This window comes from Homarus americanus, unplaced genomic scaffold, assembly GCF_018991925.1.
Source record: "Homarus americanus isolate GMGI-L3 unplaced genomic scaffold, GMGI_Hamer_2.0 scaffold59495, whole genome shotgun sequence".
In the NCBI taxonomy this organism is placed as follows: Eukaryota; Metazoa; Arthropoda; class Malacostraca; order Decapoda; family Nephropidae; genus Homarus; species Homarus americanus.
In genome coordinates, this window is record NW_024732415.1 from 1,546,975 (window position 1) to 1,565,551 (window position 18,577).

An 18,577-nucleotide genomic window follows, 5' to 3' on the forward strand; every position below is an offset into this window, starting at 1 on the left:
TACAATCTGCATCTGAAACTCTTTTTTTCAGCTCATTTACCCTCTGGCTTTGCTTGGTTCCTGGATCTGACTTACATCCTCTACTCCTGCTCATCATTTGACCTAACCCACGTCTCAAAATTCTGAGTTTTCTTAACTATTCCTGTAGGCACTGGGTTTGGTCTTGGTTATATATTTATCGATCAAATGGTTAACTTAATTGGATCCGCCCATAAACAACGATAAAAATAGTGAAATGTATAATGTATTGTATAATCCTTAACTAATTTGAAGGGTGTTGGTGGCACACTGGTAATGTATGTATCTCTCACTGCTATGCCACGAGTTCGAGTCCTGTACTGCAGTCTCCCCAGTACTAACACTGAACAATAAAGGTCATAACAAAACTAACAAAGAACAGACAAATTGTCCGAACGGTCAATAATCTGATAAGTGGTAAAATGATAAATATACAAAATAAGTAATTAAATGATTATCGACGGTAAAGAAAGTCAGAGCAGCGTGAAATATTATAGTTACCGTTAAACAAATATAATTTTTTTCTAAAGCATCCATTCTCTATTAGTTATGCCTTATCCAATATATGTCGTAAGTCTCGGGCCTAAAGACAATATTCCTTCCTCAAATGCCTTATATTGAGACGATTTTTACATTAGCCAATCTTCATTCCCTCTTTCAACTTCTAAATTTGTTATGTTGCATTTGCCACTGATGCAGCGCTGCCTTCTTGGTCTGAACCACTGGAGGATGGTCAGGGTTGTGGGGAGGGTAGTGTGGGTGGTCAGGGAGGAGTGTGTGGGTGTGTGGGGAGGGAGTGTGGGTGGTTGTGGGGGAGGTAGTGTGTGGGTGGTTGTGGGGAGGGTAGTGTGGGTGGTCCAGGGAGGTAGTGTGGGTGGTTGTGGGGAGGGTCGTGTGGGTGGTTGTGGGGAGGGTCGTGTGGGTGGTTGTGGGGAGGGTCGTGTGGGTGGTTGTGGGGAGGGTCGTGTGGGTGGTTGTGGGGGAGGGTGGTGTGGGTGGTTGTGGGGAGGGTAGTGTGGGTGGTCAGGGAGGTAGTGTGGGTGGTCCAGGGAGGGTAGTGTGGGTGGTCCAGGGAGGGTGAGTGTGGGTGGTTGTGGGGAGGGTCGTGTGGGTGGTTGTGGGGAGGGTAGTGTGGGTGGTCCAGGGGAGGGTAGAGTGGGTGGTCCAGGGAGGGTCGTGTGGGTGGTTGTGGGGAGGTAGTGTGGGTGGTCCAGGGAGGGTCGTGTGGATGGTCCAGGGAGGGTAGTGTGGGTGGTCCAGGGGAGGGTAGTGTGGGTGGTCCAGGGAGGTGAGTGTGGATGGTCAGGAGGGGTGGTGTGTGGGTGGTTGTGGGGAGGGTCGCGTGGGTGGTTGTGGGAGGGTGGTGTGGGTGGTTGTGGGAGGGTAGTGTGGGTGGTTGTGGGAGGGTAGTGTGGGTGTGGTTGTGGGAGGGTGAGTGTGTGGGTGGTTGTGGGAGGGTAGTGTGGGTGGTTGTGGGGAGGGTAGTGTGGGGGGTTGTGGGGAGGGGTGTGGGTGGTTGTGGGAGGGTAGTGTGGGTGGTTGTGGGGGGTGGTGTGGGTGGTTGTGGGGAGGGTGGTGTGGGTGGTTGTGGGAGGGTAGTGTGGGTGGTTTTGGGGAGGTGGTGTGGGTGGTTGTGGGGAGGGTAGTGTGGGTGGTCCAGGGGAGGGTAGTGTGTGTGGGTGGTTGTGGGGAGGGTAGTGTGGGTGGTCCAGGGAGGGCCGTGTGGGTGGTCCAGGGAGGGCCGTGTGGGTGGTCCAGGGAGGGCCGTGTGGGTGGTCCAGGGAGGGCCGTGTGGGTGGTCCAGGGAGGGTAGTGTGGGTGGTCCAGGGAGGGTAGTGTGGGTGGTCCAGGGAGGGTAGTGTGGGTGGAAGTATGGTCAAACTATTCAAGGTTATTGACAGGTTACTCCACTCAAGGCAACTTTTCACACACTCCCTTATAGAGGATAAATATTGTTGCAATCAATACACACAGGACATAATCTAATTTGTTTACTTAATGTATTCAGTATTCACATGTGTTTGATCTTGCATTCACATAAACCATTTACGGATGCATCTTCACATATACATAGAGGTTAACTTACTGTTTTGTTCATTAAATGTGGACGTTTTACAACACTGAAATGCTTCATCTTTGTGTTGTCATATTTTGGGGATATTGAACCCATTTTTTATTATCTTGAACTCTTTCTCATGAAAAGTTACCTTTAATAATCTTTAATTCATTAAAGCAGACTGGTGCTGGCACTTAAACACCTCACTCACTGGGAATTATTGTTATTTCTGGGTAGGTGCCAGACACTCTCACTATGCCACTAAATATGACTAAAACTGATTTAAATTTTTCAATGAACTGAATTCCATTAAACACAAAAATAATTACGAAGCATTTACATACCATTTAATTCTTTCTTTAAATACAGCTAACTGATAGTCTGGTGTAATATAACAATTAGTACTAGGACCTTAGTTTCTGCAAAAGAATATCATTGACTACTTTCATATTTGCTCTGCTATCTGTTGCTTCCTTCACCTTGCCCATTAAAGCTTTCAGCAGCTTCTTCTTCTTCTTACTGGTTTTATACGTTTCAACCTGAAAAATAGCAGAAGAATACATGTGAAAAAAATTCACATAAGCCATATTATCATGAACTTGAAAAGATCCCAGTAAGTTTATGATTATTCATATCTTGAAGGAGTTAAATAATCCTTCACCATCGACAGAGAGAGAGAGAGAGAGTATAACTAACTGAAACTCACCAGTTGTTCATTAGCACTTAAAATGCTCTCAACTAAGTCTTCCAGGTCATCGTGAGACAGCTGCAGCCAGTTATTTTCATATACAATCTGTAAGTGAATTGTGGAGTGTAAGTAAGGAAAGAAAGTAAATAAGAAAATATGGTAAGAAAAACACTTGATCTAAACAAATTGCAACCTTTTGTAGTGCCTTACACAGAATAATGATTAAATTTACTCTATGAAGTACTGTACAGTCGGATCCCATTTTGTGCGGGAATATTGTACTTGTACACGTCCACTTAGGGTAACCAACTTAACCTTCCAAAAATGACACATAATGTCACATATTAATGAGAACTGATGAACTCACAAATTCACAATCAACAGCATAAAATTATTACCTGGGTAGGAGTCCGTAGATCTCTGCCAATACATATGGCATTAATCACCTGCTGTGTTATGTTAGGTACAATTTTACCACTCTGCTGTAGGTCCACAATCTCACTGAAGGCTGATGCTGTCAGAGGGCTGTTGAGGAGGTAAACATATCAATATTAGAACCTAGATTATGTTACAATTTATGTCAATACAAGTTCAGAGAACCTGATGAGAGAGACTGCAAGAGACCCTGCAGCATGGAGAGCTACCATCAGGTAACCACGGCTAACCCACACAATCATGGAAAATGGCTGAAAAATGCTGCTGCTCAAGATGATGATATGGCAGTGACTTATCAAGCAAAAAGTATTACATCGATTTACTGCCTTAACGTAATGGATGAACACTTCAGCAGGATTAGTCTACATAAAAAAGATGATCCTCATTGAGAACAAGAAGCTAATACAATATTGCTTTTAATATCAATCTGAGATGGTCACACACGACTATTAAATGGAACAAACTAAGAAACAAATCTACATAATTCCATGATATTGAACAAATGTTTTACATCTAAAGGTGTTCAAAATTACATTATTTAGGAACTTCAACCATCATGGATAGTAAACTGACACAGATTTGAAAGTGGATCTTTCAAAGGTTTTTTACTTACTAAACACAAACAACAATGTACAGTGTTCTGGTATACCCCCCCAAAAAAATGTTCCTGATGTCACAGTCCACCAATGTCAACACACCTGCTGGGTACATAAATTTTTCTATAGAAGATACAGTAAATGCTTTCTTACCCCATGAAAAGCCTAAAAATGGGAAGGGATAAGTTTGATGTTTTCACCTTGATTTTACCTGGTGATTTAAAATTAAAGCTCCTCAGTGTGAAAAGTTACCTCCATCCTCCCCAATGTAACCAGTCATCACCCACACCAACTAACAGTAAGTAAAGCAACAACAGTTGTATGCACACCTTTATTGTAGGTGAAATTTTAATATAACTGAGGTTTTACGAGGCAGTTCCTGAACTCGACTCTGATAATTATATTAATTTTAAGGGAAATTGGCTGGTCACTCGGTCCCTACCACAGGTGACCCATGTAAGGGAAAAGAATATCACACACATTACCTGTCCTTAATATCCACATTGATGTTATTGAGAGTCCCCAAGAGGTTATTAAGCATAAGATTGCAGACAATATGGGAGTTGTGTTCACTGCAGGACATCACTGCTATGAAGTAATTCAACAGGTCATCATTATTCTGCAAAATATTAGAATTTTATAATTATTGAATACAGTTTTAGAAACAGAAATGATAATCAATTCTTTTATCTTAAAGAGAAGAAGGCAAATATGACACACATGCATGATGGTAATGAGGAAGAGATGAAAAGAATGACTGCAGCTGTGATGAATCAATGAAACCTGCATGTCTTGGTTCTAAGTGAAACATTTAATGAGGAAAGAAGAAACCTACGGAGAACAGATAAATACCTCGGTAATGTGAAGTCTGGAGTGGCTGAACGTGTGAGAGCAAGAGAGAGTGGAAGGGGTGATGAATGATGTGTCCTGTACCTCAGACTGCCTACAAATTAGTCTTGTTTACCTCGTACTACTGAGTCATACAGACGTCACTTTACGAAACATTCTCGACTCTTCCTAGCCCTTGTGTTGCCAACCTGTGGTAATGGGACATACTGTATATTTCTTTCCTGTTTATATCATACATGACTGATTTGTAAGACTAGAAGTGCTTTTTATTTGTTTCTTAAATGTTCCTGTATATGCCCGCGTGGGGGTGGGTGGGTTGCTGACTATAGCCCGATGAACCCAGGAGTTAATAGGCCAGCTGAGTATAGAGTATTGGTGAGGTTTTGTGTAGAGGGAGACTAAGATGGTTTGGGCATATGGAGAGAATGGGGGAAACCAACTGGGTCAAGAAGTACATAAGTTTGAGTGTGGAGGAGAGGAGAGCTATAGACACTGTCTATTAGACAGGCCAAGAATGATTTCTGATAACAACCTGGTGAGAGGTTACAAGAGATCCTGTGGCATGGACAGGTGCCATCAGGTAGTCATGGCTTACCCAGGCACTCAAGGAAATGAGAAGAGTTCCTTGCAAGAACTTTCTCATTATCTAATCTTACTCGTCTGGATAGAGTAACCTGTCATTAAACTTTATATAGTCCCTGATGAGGAAACAGAAGGTGTTAAGAGGCACTAGTCTTGAAGGTGCTTCTTCCCTTGTCACTGAATGGGATTCCACATTTCAATCTCCTCTTTCTTATTAGTGTTTAAAACACTATATATTATCTAAACTTCTACAGATATTACTTACTACAAACAATATGGCATTCTCCAAAGTAATTCCATAATCTTTCATTAGTCTTTGTCTTGTAGCTTCGGGTAATTCTGGCATTACTACACGAAGTTCATTAATATCAAGTGCGCCATCATACAGGCAGTTAGGCTCCAAAGAATCGTGCAGACGTAATGGAAGCAAATTTGGCTCAGGCATGAACCGGTAATCCTGAAAAAGATAATAAAATCGGATAAAATTCTTATGTCATTGATAGTACAATTACAGAACTTTAAGATTCATAATGGACTAGAATACAGTACCATACTATACTGGTAAATTTGTGCATCCAGGTTATGAGTTTTAAAGCATGTTTGAAAACTACACCCTGTCTACTTCTTAATATACTGAACTGAAGCTCATTCTACCAAGGTTCTAAACTGCATTTCCTTAAACCTTAAATATTATATGATATAAAAGGTCTTCCTACTTGTACAGTATTCCCTTAAAGCTCGTTGGGGTTAGGTAAAATGGACCCCATGAGAAAGCAAAATCCGTGAGTTTTTCATGCCAGTCCCAGGAGTGTGCAAAACACACATATAAATAGCTATAGTGATGGTTAGTTGTGGTTGTGACAATACCACTGACATGTCAGCTGATCTGGTGCACAGGATATAAACAATCCCTGTAGTACTGGACAGTTCCTAGTGAGCATGCCCAGTACCGATAATTATTTGTAATGTATACTGTACACCGTAGGTACAGTAGCTAATACAGCTATCTGTGCAGGTAGAGGTCGATATGCTACAAAATTTTATGTGTGACTCGTGACAGTCATCATATACCAATATTTATCATCCATGGTCTCATATTGTTTCCCCACAAAGAATGCACAGATAGTTGTCTTTCTAACTGACAGCACTTGGCCGAATTTTCCTGTGTTCGCCCGGCTCAACGCTTGTTCAAGTGAATCTTAACCCTGTGTAGCAATAAAACAAATCACGTTCAAGCGAATTCGTGTTGAATGAACCCATGTAAGGCGAGGGGGCAGCGCTTTTAGCTTCTGTGTTATCTTTAGTAGGGAATAAGTCATCATTTAAATCATCTTACATCACTTAACATTATTTACTCTATAAAAAATGTTTGTTCGACATATTATTTTTTCATGACCGTACCTGAATGACGTCTTTATCTCTCATGCTGACCGTTTTTTGGGACAAAGTATCAAAGCTGCGAGTTTCACAGGTCACACTTCCGCCACATTCCAATATATTCAACTGTCTTTCAATCTCAAAATCAACTGCCTTCACCTGGAAATAGAAATGTCAAATTAATCGCGACATTGTAATGCATCAAACTATTTACTGAGAAACAGCATACAACAAAACCATCAACCTTAATGTAATTATCTGGAGCCTCTTCTCAAACCATCAGTGGTGGTAGCATCTCCAGTACCCCTGCCAGCACGCACACTCCACTCCTGATATCAACAGCAGCAGTACCCGTGTTAACCTGAGCATCCCCCTCCTCCACTTGATATGAACCGGCTGTTACCCAAGGATAACCTAGATAATGAGGTTCGCTCCATCAACATCAGCACCATTTTAGGCCACTTACCATATTTGCAAGGGTTAGTCTTGATTACCTAGTGGCATGATGTCCCAGTCACCATCAGGCAAATTTGAAGCAAGTTTTATGGCTGGATGCCCTTCGTATCACCAACTAACATGTAAGACTTCCAAGTGCTCTCTGGCAAGGCTTACCTAGAACTAAAATGCAAACCCACATACCCAAGGTAAAGAGATAGTACTCCAGAGTGTCTCCTTTTGGTTGGTAGAATGAAACAATGAAGGAAATGGAAGAATGGGGACTGGGGAGAACTGTACAGTTGAAATAAAAGTAGCAAGGATGCACATTCAAGAACCAGTATGTGAATAATGAAAGAACTTGGTGATGTGGAGTTTATGGGGAAGGGTATAATACTGATGGGTGATGCTAGGTAGTATGTAGTGACAGGGACACACCAGAATGATGCTTTGAGACCTTGATGGCTAATTGGGATATACTGTATCTATTCCAGCAGTAAGAATGAAAAAAAGAAGTTCTGAACCCAGCAGTAGTGGAAAGAAATATTGAAAAGATGTTAAGAACATTTGAATAATACCTCAGTGTAAGTGAATGAGAGCTTTTGATGGTCAATGCTATAATTATATATTACAACACACACACACACACACACAGAGTCAAATTGTAGAAATATCATGCATTAAACTTGTCGTTTCACCAATGATCTTATTTCAACTATGATTCAATAAATTGACTTACCAAAGATCGAAGAGAATTAAGATTCTTCACTTCTGTTCTGGTGCCCAGTGGCTCGTCAGGTCTGTGAACTGACACGTTGGCATCCACACGAAGAGATCCCTCTGGTGAAAAGATAATCCACTGTACCTCACTGCACACCAGTACATAGATCTCTTCTTCACTCAGAGGAAAACAACAAAAATTTCTCTATATATTCTATGTGCCATTCTATGTGACACCTTCAACTAAAAAATTCTTCAGCAACAATCAAATTATTACCTGCCATTCACTTGTACAAGAGTATTAAGATATGGAAACAGTACAGGCACCAGCACAGGCAGACCCTGATTTATGACTTATACAGGGTATTTAAAAATTTTTGAAGTTATGAAATAAACTCCCACACAGTAAATATCACTTCATAGTCACCAACACTATTGAATATGGTTTGGTTAAAATATTATGTAATAATTGGTACAGCAGTAACGTGCGTATCTCTTGTCAAGGGTTCAAGCCCAGACACACATGAGCAGGTGTTATCCAATGTGATACTATCAATCATCTCAGGTTTCCTCCTGTACTCACACTGAATAGACCAACCGTCCAAAAGGCTAATAAACTGATAAGTGGTAAAAACAATTAAAAATAAATAAATAAATACAAAATGTTTAAAGGACAGCAGTATGTAACCTACCATACATGTGACAGTTGCAGGTACCTATTCTTGTAAGGATGAGGGCAACTTCTTTCACCATGGCAGCAGCCTCCTCACCATTATGTAACTCAGGGGCAAATACAAGCTCCATCAGTGGCTGGCCTGCACGGTTAAGGTCCACAAGTACCCTAAAATTATCATAGAGAAAAATTTATTTCTTTTTTTTTTAATAATCTATAAATCTATAAAAATCAGAACTTTCGACAAAACAAATCTCATACCTGTTATTACAATCATCATGTATACTCTTGCCACTGTCCTCCTCTAGTTGAATTTGCATTAGCTCAACTGAATGGCGGTACGGATGCTTATGGACCGAAGAGTTGTAGACGATGAATTCTAACCTGCCATTGTTTGCTAGAGGGTAATCCAATTGTGTGATCTGATAACCAGCCTGTCAATGAAAAATAATCAATTATTAATTCTTACACAAAAATAATTCATAATATGTGCCAAAGTACAGATTTCCCCATAAAACCAAAACCTATACAATATTATCTTACAGTTCATTTTTCAGCCTTTGCATATTGTTGGTGTTGTGACCAGTATATATCTATTGTGTGGAGCTCACAACATCATTTTTTCAGACTCTCCAGAAGTGCTCCAGACCATCCCTTTATGTATCAGATTTTTTTTAAAAAGTCCAGAAAATCGTGAATCAGTCTGGACGGTTTGCGCGTTCATACGTGCGTGGGTGTCACGCAGATGTGGCACATGCCTCAGTCTGAGTCCCACTTCCATACGTATCACCAGTGCGCTATTCCTTACTGCGTTGTTAGGGAGTCAGCAGAGGTAGTGTCCCTGCTGCTCTGCATTGCTATGGTGATTGTGTTAAATTTCATTTGGCTTTTATTTATTGGGATTATTTTTATTTAGTCCTCATTTACTGGTACTGTATATATTATTTTAAGATAACTATGGCTACAGGAGGAAAATACACACAAAAGTTTTTCCTAAATACTCCTGCCTTAAAATGGGGTGTGTGTCTTATATGACCGTACGTCTTATATACAGTACACATCTGAGACTAACCCAAGTAAACTCCCTTAAAGAATTAATGACTTACCGGGAGATCTGGGTAAAAATAGTGCTTTCGATCAAATATTGACATTTTGTTGATTGTAGCTCCAAAAGCCAAAGCTGTCTTTATGCCTGCTTCCACACACTTTTTGTTCAGGACCTATTAAAAAACGAATGTATATTAAAATGAAGAAATGCATCTAAAAGGAAAATTCACATGAGTCACAGCATCGTTCTTATACAAAGGCCAATACAAAATTCCCAGACAGAATGGACATACAACATTTATTGGTACCTGTACAGAACCATCTATTCCTCATACTATATGACATGGAAGCAAAAGAAAAATACTTACAGAACTTCAACAAGACCCCACTGTTACAAGACTACTACAGATTCATCCCATAAGTTTACTCTAGTACTGTACTGTGACACTACCACATAACTGTAAACATCATCAGAGGGGGTAAAGAAACTCTTTGAAGTAACTGTACAATGCTTAGTGTCTATAAGAGCAGTTTTAAAACAGTTTACGGGAACTTCTTGGCCTCTGGAACCAAACTAATAGTAATAGTGTACGTATCTCCATTAGCCAAAATCTCTCTTAGCAGCTTTCCAATAGCTGGAAACGAAATTTGCTCAATTTTTTCCAGAAAACTACCCTCAATTCCGAGTTTGGGAAAGATTTCCTGAGGTTGAGAATCAAACACATTTTCTGGAAAATTTCAAGAAAAATTCCAGAAACTCTCCCCAATTTTTTTCCAGGTCTGGGAGAAAGTTCTGAAGATAAAATAATGTGTAATTCTGGAAAAACCGGAAACTCGCCAATGTTTTTCTGGGTCAGGGAGCAAATTCCGAGGAAGAAATACCTGTACTAATGCACAATTTCTGTATAATTCTGAGAACCTTTTCCCAATACCCGGAAAAATTCCGGGGGTGGGGGATTTTTTCCGGGTATGAGAGAGTCATCATTTTACCCCAAAATCTCTCATTCCCAGAAGTGCTATGTACCAATTGTTTTGGCTAATGGGAATATCACTTGTACTTCCATTTAAATCAATTAAGCAGGGGCAGATCCAAGGGGTCCAGACCCACTTTTTCATCAGAAAATTCCAATACTTTTTGTTTAATGCAGTACTGTACTCAGGCATTTTTTTATAGTAAAAAGTAATTACTCTTGACCTCAGAATATCGCCTAATATTAAGTGCACATGGTTTGAAAATAACCTAAAAATGCCCATGATAATTGGTGGGTTCACTTTGCTACCCCACCCATAACGTCTTGGACTCCCTCCCCTTTTGATATTCCTGATCCGCCCATTAAACAATAATTCACAATGTCTTCTGGTACCTGACACGTGAATTATTCCAACTCCACTGCAATATGTAAATTGGGGATTTTAATGTAAACCAAAACATCATTTATAAACAATAGAGATTTGTCTTTGATGAACTTACTGGTAGGGTTCCTGGGTGAGCTGATTCAAATATACCAACTTGAGAGTTCGGAGGTGCCCCATACTTGGTGCCAACAGGAGAGAATAATTTACTAGCTGATGAGATATGAGCATGAATCTCCAGACCAATCACTGCCTCCCAGCCATCACTGAAAAATGGAACATTGAAATATTAAGTTGTATTTTTGGCTGAAGACATAAGAACCAGTGGCAACTCCCCCAACTACAACAAAATACAATAGGTTAGTGGCAAGTACACATAAATCAAGTGCTGAACCTTTGATATTGAGACAATTTATTTACCCAGAAAAACACAGATACGGAGTGAATAATAATAACAATCTTAACATGGATGAGCCAGTTGAGAACCTGAGCTCTCTAGAAGGCACCTGATATATACTGTACATTTATCTCAAGGAAGTACTGTATTATGTAGCATTTACTATCATCTGGAATAGTACACATAACATTGTGGCAGTAAGAACATATCAGAATGTTACCAAGGTTATCACTTCGATATTTATTTACAGTAGTATCTTATTTATCTCTTCTTTTTTTTTTACATTTATATTATAAGTACAGTTAATTACATATTTCACAGTGGTATTGATATACATAAACACGATAAGGGAGGGAAGCAGTACAACATGGGTTAGAATAAGAGGACAGGGCTGTCAGTACATGTCTAGTTGGCAAATATAATTATTGCAATGGTAATTTTTATCTACATGACAATCTATGACATAATGGTTTTGGTGGTACAATATAAGCAGGAATATAAACTAGGTATTACAAAAATATTAATACATAAACAATAGATATTTTTTAAAGATATCATTTAAAGGAAGGGAGAGTAGTTTTTGCTGGGATGGGTGGGGGTAACTTGTTCCACACCTTTACACCATGATATTTTATGGAGGTCTGGGACTGATAGGAGTACATGGGGAGGTGGTCTTAGTAGCTCTGGGTGTCTTAAGTTGTATCTCTGAGTATTCCGGAACCTCTACTACATTAGTAGATTTCTCACCCTGCAGAACTGCATCTTTAAGGTATACAGTGATGTGGATTGCTCTTACCATAGACAGTGAAGAGGCATTACAAAAACTGGCTAACAGATTACAATAAACCCTCGAAGATCCGGACCCGGTAAATATGAACTTCGGAAGATTCGGACAAAAAATTGAGTTAATAAAAGAAGTCAGAGTCTGGTGTGTCCGTGGCTCTCATCCGTGATGAATATGGCGTGAATATCAGACGTCACCCTAGTCATTGTCACTGAAGGTTCTTCTCATCCCTGAAGGCTTTGACTGCAAATTTTCTGTGTGTACCAGCGATCACCAAGCGAGTTGTAAGTGTTGGGGATAGGTGCTTACAATGATAATTTCTGAGACTGGGGGACTCCACCAGGAGGTGTCGAACAGTCAATGGGATCAGGCAGTCATCACAATGAGGAGAGGGCGCCCTCTCCATTAAGAAATCATGAATCAGCCGTGTGTGGCCAATCCGGAGGCGGACCAAAGCAGTCTCCCAGTAACACGACAGTCCCTGATATCCCCAGGCACTCAAAGCAGGGTGAATGTTGCGGAGCTTGTTTGTTCCGACAGCATCCCACCTGTGTTGCCAACTCAAGCAGATGGCAGCTCTTATTACTAACTTCATATCAGAAGCAGATAGAGGGGAATAATGTGTCAAAGGGCAAGAAGCAGCTGCCTTCGCCACTGCCTGGGTGGTGGCAACTCTGAGATGTAAGTACTGTACAGTAATTACAAAGTGTGTAATAATAAACACGAATGTGGTTCTCCCAGGTTAATCCACAAAACATAATACAACTAAATAAATCTGAGAATAAAAGTAAATAAGAGGATATAAACATATAAGTAAGAGACACTGAAAGAAACATAATAAGTATTTCGAGAAAATTAATTAGAAAACAAAGAAAATAAATGAGATATAAAAAGAGGTTGAAGAAATAAGATAAAGTTACAAAACCAAACATTAAAAAGTTCCCTCCTTACAGTAGCAAGGTGCAGTAAACTGGTACCGCCCCTGGTGAACAAAGGGGCGGCCCATAGCACTAAACAGAGTAAAAAAACCCAGTGAATTCTGGTTTATTGAAGTCTGTTATAGAGGTTCTATGGTACATTAAAAATCATCAATGATAAGTCACTTTACTTGCTTACCTGTGAAGATGCGGTTTATACTGGGTATTACTGTAATGTCGTAACACGTTCTGAAGGTGCTTCCCCAACTTCCAATAATACTTCATTTTTCTTCTTTATCTGTAAACAAGAAGATGCAGGTAAAAACTTACAGACAGTATACAACTACTGTACTGATACAGTACTGTATATAGAAATGGAATTAAGATCAGGTAGGGGTATGGGTTCAAAGGTAAGAAAAAAATAAAAATAATAATAATAATAATAATAATAATAATAATAATAATAATAATAATCATAATAATAATTATTATTATTATTCAGTAAAACTGTCATACAGGTTTAAATTGGATAGCTATGTATACTACTGTACTGTATAAACTATACAGGTACAGTATACTGTACTGTACAGTTCAGCATGAAAATACTATACACAATGTAGGTATACAGTACATGTATACTAAACAACACTAAGTAAGCTGCAGGTCAGTCGTCAACAATTACCAAACCCATTTTTGTATCAAAACCTGAGGACAGCCAATGGACTAATATTTAGCTAAATCACTAGTTTCAGAGATAACCCTTGCCCCTCATATCTCAGAATCTAGAGATTTGTTACAAAAATCAAGGTCAAAAGTGCTCAAAACACATCAAAAACCATCCGAAAAACATTTGGAATCTAACCTAACCTGTGGGGCTTGACAGTCATTTGGGTGTGTACTGTACCGCCACATACAAACATACATAATAAAATTTTAAATATTTTACTTAAATGTAATTTGCGTCAGAAATGCCATTGAAGAAAAGTGTCTTAGTATTTTTAAAATTACAGATTGCAACTATAAAATTCCCAAGATTCTTTTAGTGGCAATAAGTGAAATAATACCCCACCCCCCAGGTCCAGTTGTCACCACAGGTCTCATAATAGTTTACAATTCCTAAACAAAGTAATTACCATAAATGTGGGTGAATTTATGGTCAAGTTATGGCTTCCATCATCCCTGTATTTAGAGATCCAAACTGAACCTATCCTAGCCACAGAACAATGTAAATTCCCAAGATTACCGAAACTAATAATACCGTTTTTTTCTACAGGATTACTTCATATTGTTTATCAGTTAAAAAATAACTAAACGAATTAGAACTTACTTAGAATTATTGTAAGTTTTCCATGACGTCTCTTTACTTCACTGGGTTTGGTTGCTGGCCGTCGCCCCTAACCCATTTCGTCACCAATATCAAATCCGTTTCGTCAGTCGTTGGTATTGGAGTGAAAAATTGTAAGTTACCATTTTACAGGAATATAAATTACATATGTATACAGATGACTCGAGAATTATTGTTATTATTATAATACGTGAATATTAATTATTTAATAAAGAAACCGATTAAAACATTTGTAAATAAACAAATTACAAAACAAATGAAGATGATTTAGCACCAGCGCATTGTAGCCTACTGTGGTGTGGCCAGTAGTCAATTCTCTTAAGATGTCTATTTTCTCTTTGTATGGCCACACAAACGTCCGTACATGTAGATATCTCACACTCAGGAATGAGGTAGAATAGAAACTCACGATGCGTTTTCTGTATATATATATATTGTTGTACAGAGCAGTGCTAAGGAGTTACTAGGTGAGGAGTAGCTTGCTCAGAGTTCCTGTAGGGCGAGGAGCTCTCTGAGGAAGCTGGGTGGTGAGGTACTGGGGAGAGATCTTGTTGGTCCTGTAGGTCAGACTAGACTGGTCTCCCGATGATGATAATGAAGTAAAGTGGCAAATGACTTTGCACTGGGAAAGGAGAGGAGAGAGAGAGAGAAGTAAAGCGTGGAAACGGGAAGAAGAGTGGGAGGGGTAGATAGCAGGTGGGCTGTCCACCTAGCGGAGACGAGTTGATATGATTGGGTGGTGGCCGCGCGCAGCACAGGCCCGTCCGCTCAGGGAGGGAGGTTGAGGAGGGAGGGGGGAGGAGTTAAGCTAGCTAGATATTCATTATTGTAATGGGTGTTAATTTTTATTTGTCCGGTGGTAGTGTTATTTGTTTACCTCTTTGTGTAGAGTGGTTCTTGTTCTGCAATGTCAGCATGGAAGCTCTTAGGCCACCAGCTGTGTGTTTTAGTTGTTCCTTCTTCTTTTAACTTGGAGAATAATGGGTCCTCCATCTCTTCAAGTTTGGTCCATACTCTCTGTGCTTGGCTGTGTGTACGTATGTTCAGTGGTTCGATATTGAATAATTCGTGAAGTTCTTGTATTTTGGTGGTGTATGGCGGAAGTTGCTTTGATGCTCTACGGATAGCTTTGTTTTGTACTGCTTGAAGTTTAAGTTGACTGGATTTGCTGATCGTGTTGAGTGGTATCGGTGGATATCCCTGGCTTGTTGTTGAGATTGTCGGGCCGTAGTCCGACACGGGCCTTTGCCTATAGGCGGCCCGTTTGGTGGTTCCGGCTGGAGCTCCAGGAGCAGCCAGACCGGATTGGGATTAGAGGTGGTCCCACCTGCAGATTGGAAGGATACTGCAGGTTGCAAGTGTGAGCGGACCCCCGATCAGTGGACGCTTACCACCAACCCCCACTCTTGGACGTGGTCAGTTTCGGAGTGGCGCGGCCCCCGAACTGGGGTCCGCACTTGCTGGGAGAGGATGCTTTCTAAGCTATCTGGGTGGTGGGTATCGTGTGACGACCCGGAGTAGGTGGTGAATGTGGTATATATCCCTGGCCAGCCATGGCCGTATTTATACAATTTACGAGGATCAGGATTTGGGGTGAGCGTAGCGGGAGGGCCAATCACAGAGGAGGAGGCCAGGCACACTCAGCACTCCGGTCCTAGCGTTGCTACGTGGGCGTCCGCACTGGAGAGTAGGTCTACTGGCACCGCTGGCTGTACGCTGATTGGCTGGTAGGCGCGTGGGAGCTCAGTCATCCCTTGTAGGGGATGGAGTCCACTACAGCATAAACCACTGAACAGCAAAGAACAATCTCGCTTTACCCTCTTATTCACAGAGAAGCCTCAATGGTTTTTTTACATTTACAACTAGTTACTGAGCACAAGCTAAAATAGTGCACAAGAAAAGCAAATCATGACAAAATATACCAGTGGCGGCTCGTGCATAGGGCTGCAGAGCTGCAGTCCCCCCAGACACTCACTGCCAGGCGTATGATTCCTTTAGAGAGACAGCTGAATAATACACTACCAACAAATATATCATTTTATATGTTATTTAATTATTTTCAATACGTTGCTAAGTGAATTTTCATTAAAATCAGACCAAAATTTAAGTTACTTTTATAGTTGCTGTCAATGCTGTACGATTCATGTCTGTTATTAATTGGCGCCGCCGCCGCACTTGAAGCAGCTCAGTCTCGTACGACGTGTTTACATTGCCTGTGGACGGCAGAAGCTGAAAGGTGCTTTTCAACTTTGAAGAGAATTATAACTTTTTTGCGCAGTACCATGGTGAATGACAGACTGTCTGCTTTAGCAGTGATATCCATTGAAAATAAAATGACAACAGAAATAAAGGATTTTAATGAAATAGTAATAAACAATTTTGCTACATCGAAGAGCAGACACGCCGACTTTATTTTCAATTAATACTGGTCCATCACCACCAACACTACTACCATGCCCTGGGAATTAGTGGACATCAACTACAACTCATACCTGAGGTAGGTCAAATTTGTGTAGCCTACTGTTGTGTGAGGCTTGCAGTCCCTCCATTTTATTTTTCACGAGCCGCCACTGAAATATACTACTTCTAATTTCCTAAAAAATTGTCAGTCTTTTGCCAAGCTTGCATGAGTAAATTTTAGTCAAACATATTGTTTAAGTGAGTTGATTGCAGGCGTATTAACAATGCTTTTATTATTTTTTTCAATTTCAGTCATTCACATATTGTTTTGGTGTTTATTATTATTTTCTATTCCAAGCAACAGTTATTTTCGTGCATATAGTGATTATTGTTTAAGTGAAATGATTGTAGGCCTATTAACAGTGTTTTTATTTTTTGTTTTCGTCTTTAACAAATTGTCTTAAGTGTTTTTCTTTATTTTCTATCCCAAGCAACAGTTCTTTTCGTGTATATGTTGATGAGAATGAACGCGGTGACGAAACGGGTAGACCCCCTGCCAAACTTGCATGAGTAATATTTTTTTTTAGTCTTTCACATATTGTTTAAGAGAGATGATTGCAAGAGTAATAACGTTTATATTTTTTATTTTCGTCTTTTTAAATTGTCTTAGTGAGATGCTTCCATGATCCAATGTATTGTTATGCCGAGGCATAATTTCGGAATAAAATTGTGTAAACAGGTGTTTTGATTATTTTCTATCCCTTGAAATGGTGATGGGAATGAATGCGGTGATGAAACGGGTAAAAACAATGGTGACGAAACGGGTAAAAAGTGTGGTGACGAAATGGGCACATCCCGTATTGACATTTCACAAGCTGTTATTAATGTGCTTCAACTACATGTACATACTTACGGTCTTTAAGCATGTAGGAAGATCATTACTGGAATTACATTAGTCCCTAAACAATTATAAATTGAGGTAGACATAACTCTAATATCTGGATGTGAGCTACTCACTTCTTCTGTTAGTCTAAAAACATTTGTTCCCAAAATAAGTTTTATATCAGATCCAGGATTTTATGGTGGTGGCTTCAGATTTTTAGTGAAAGGAAATAAGGTCACTTTTTTACTTACTTTTATCCTCTTCGCCACTGATGCCGATCAGTGGCGAAGAGGATAAGCACTGTTGGCAAGTACTGGCGCCTGAATACAATGGAACCTCCTCCAGTGTTGGTCAAGTCTGGTCTTGAATAAGCTCACACTTAGTGCCATCACAACGCTCTCTGGCAGATTGTTCCAAGAAATCACAATTCTCACCTCGTGGGACAGACGTCCGCCAACTCCAGGTATGTACATTCGACTGAGTAGTGCCCCCTAAGATGTTTATACACTTCAATTAGGTCGCCCCTCGCCCATCTGTAGTATAAGCTAGATATTGCAGGCGCTCCAGTCTCTCTGGGTAACTGAGGTTCCATAGAGCAGGCACCAGTCTGGGGGGGCCCCTCCTTTGGACATTTTTAATCAATTGACAGTCTCTAGCATAACTTGGGAACCAGACGGAGTGACAATACTCCAGACGGGGAAGCACCTCACTCTTGAAGATTGTGACGAGCGACAGATCATCAAGATATCTAAATGACCTTATAAGACCTACTAGTTTCGTTGCCTGACTCACCTTCTTCTCACAATGGCCCGAGAACTAAAGTTGATTGTCGACATACACACCCAAGTCCTTTTCACATTCAGTCTCAATGCAGTTTCTTTGTCCCATTGGGACATATGATGCACCTCCTTACCATTGGTATGTCCCAGGTGCATCCTCTTATGCTTCGTGACACTGAATCTTGGCAGCCATTTCTTTGACCATTCTTGTAGCTCACAGAGATCCTTCTGCAGCTCTTCATG

At 40.3% G+C, this 18,577-nt stretch overlaps 1 protein-coding gene across 2 annotated transcripts; it reads right to left on the reverse strand.

Moving 5' to 3' along the window:
• Nucleotides 1–1,994: 1,994 nt before the first annotated feature.
• Nucleotides 1,995–14,980, reverse strand: LOC121868562 (glutamyl-tRNA(Gln) amidotransferase subunit B, mitochondrial-like). Of its 2 annotated transcripts, XM_042369311.1 has the most exons (14): nt 14,682–14,980; nt 14,255–14,321; nt 13,127–13,225; nt 10,948–11,095; nt 9,536–9,649; nt 8,691–8,863; nt 8,449–8,597; nt 7,776–7,876; nt 6,626–6,760; nt 5,490–5,681; nt 4,279–4,412; nt 3,161–3,287; nt 2,781–2,867; nt 1,995–2,613 (listed from the first exon to the last, which is right to left on the reverse strand). In XM_042369311.1, exons 3-14 carry the CDS (start codon nt 13,210–13,212, stop codon nt 2,479–2,481), a joined length of 1,581 nt encoding a protein of 526 aa, XP_042225245.1. In that variant the 5' UTR covers nt 13,213–13,225; nt 14,255–14,321; nt 14,682–14,980; the 3' UTR covers nt 1,995–2,478. The 2 variants fall into 2 exon arrangements, with proteins under 2 accessions (XP_042225245.1, XP_042225244.1); XM_042369310.1 differs by lacking the exon at nt 14,682–14,980 and having other exon boundaries at nt 14,255–14,484.
• Between the last annotated feature and the right edge of the window lie 3,597 nt (nt 14,981–18,577).

What these genes read in the sequence shown, in the direction of transcription:
- LOC121868562 (XM_042369311.1), bottom strand. Translation starts at nt 13,212, where the DNA reads ATGAAGTATTATTGGAAGTTGGGGAAGCACCTTCAGAACGTGTTACGA. An exon ending in CATGATGATTGTAATAACAG is followed by an intron (nt 8,598 to 8,690) that starts GTATGAGATTTG and finishes TGATAATTTTAG; the next exon opens with GGTACTTGTGGACCTTAACC. An exon ending in GAGATAAAGACGTCATTCAG is followed by an intron (nt 5,682 to 6,625) that starts GTACGGTCATGA and finishes TATCTTTTTCAG; the next exon opens with GATTACCGGTTCATGCCTGA.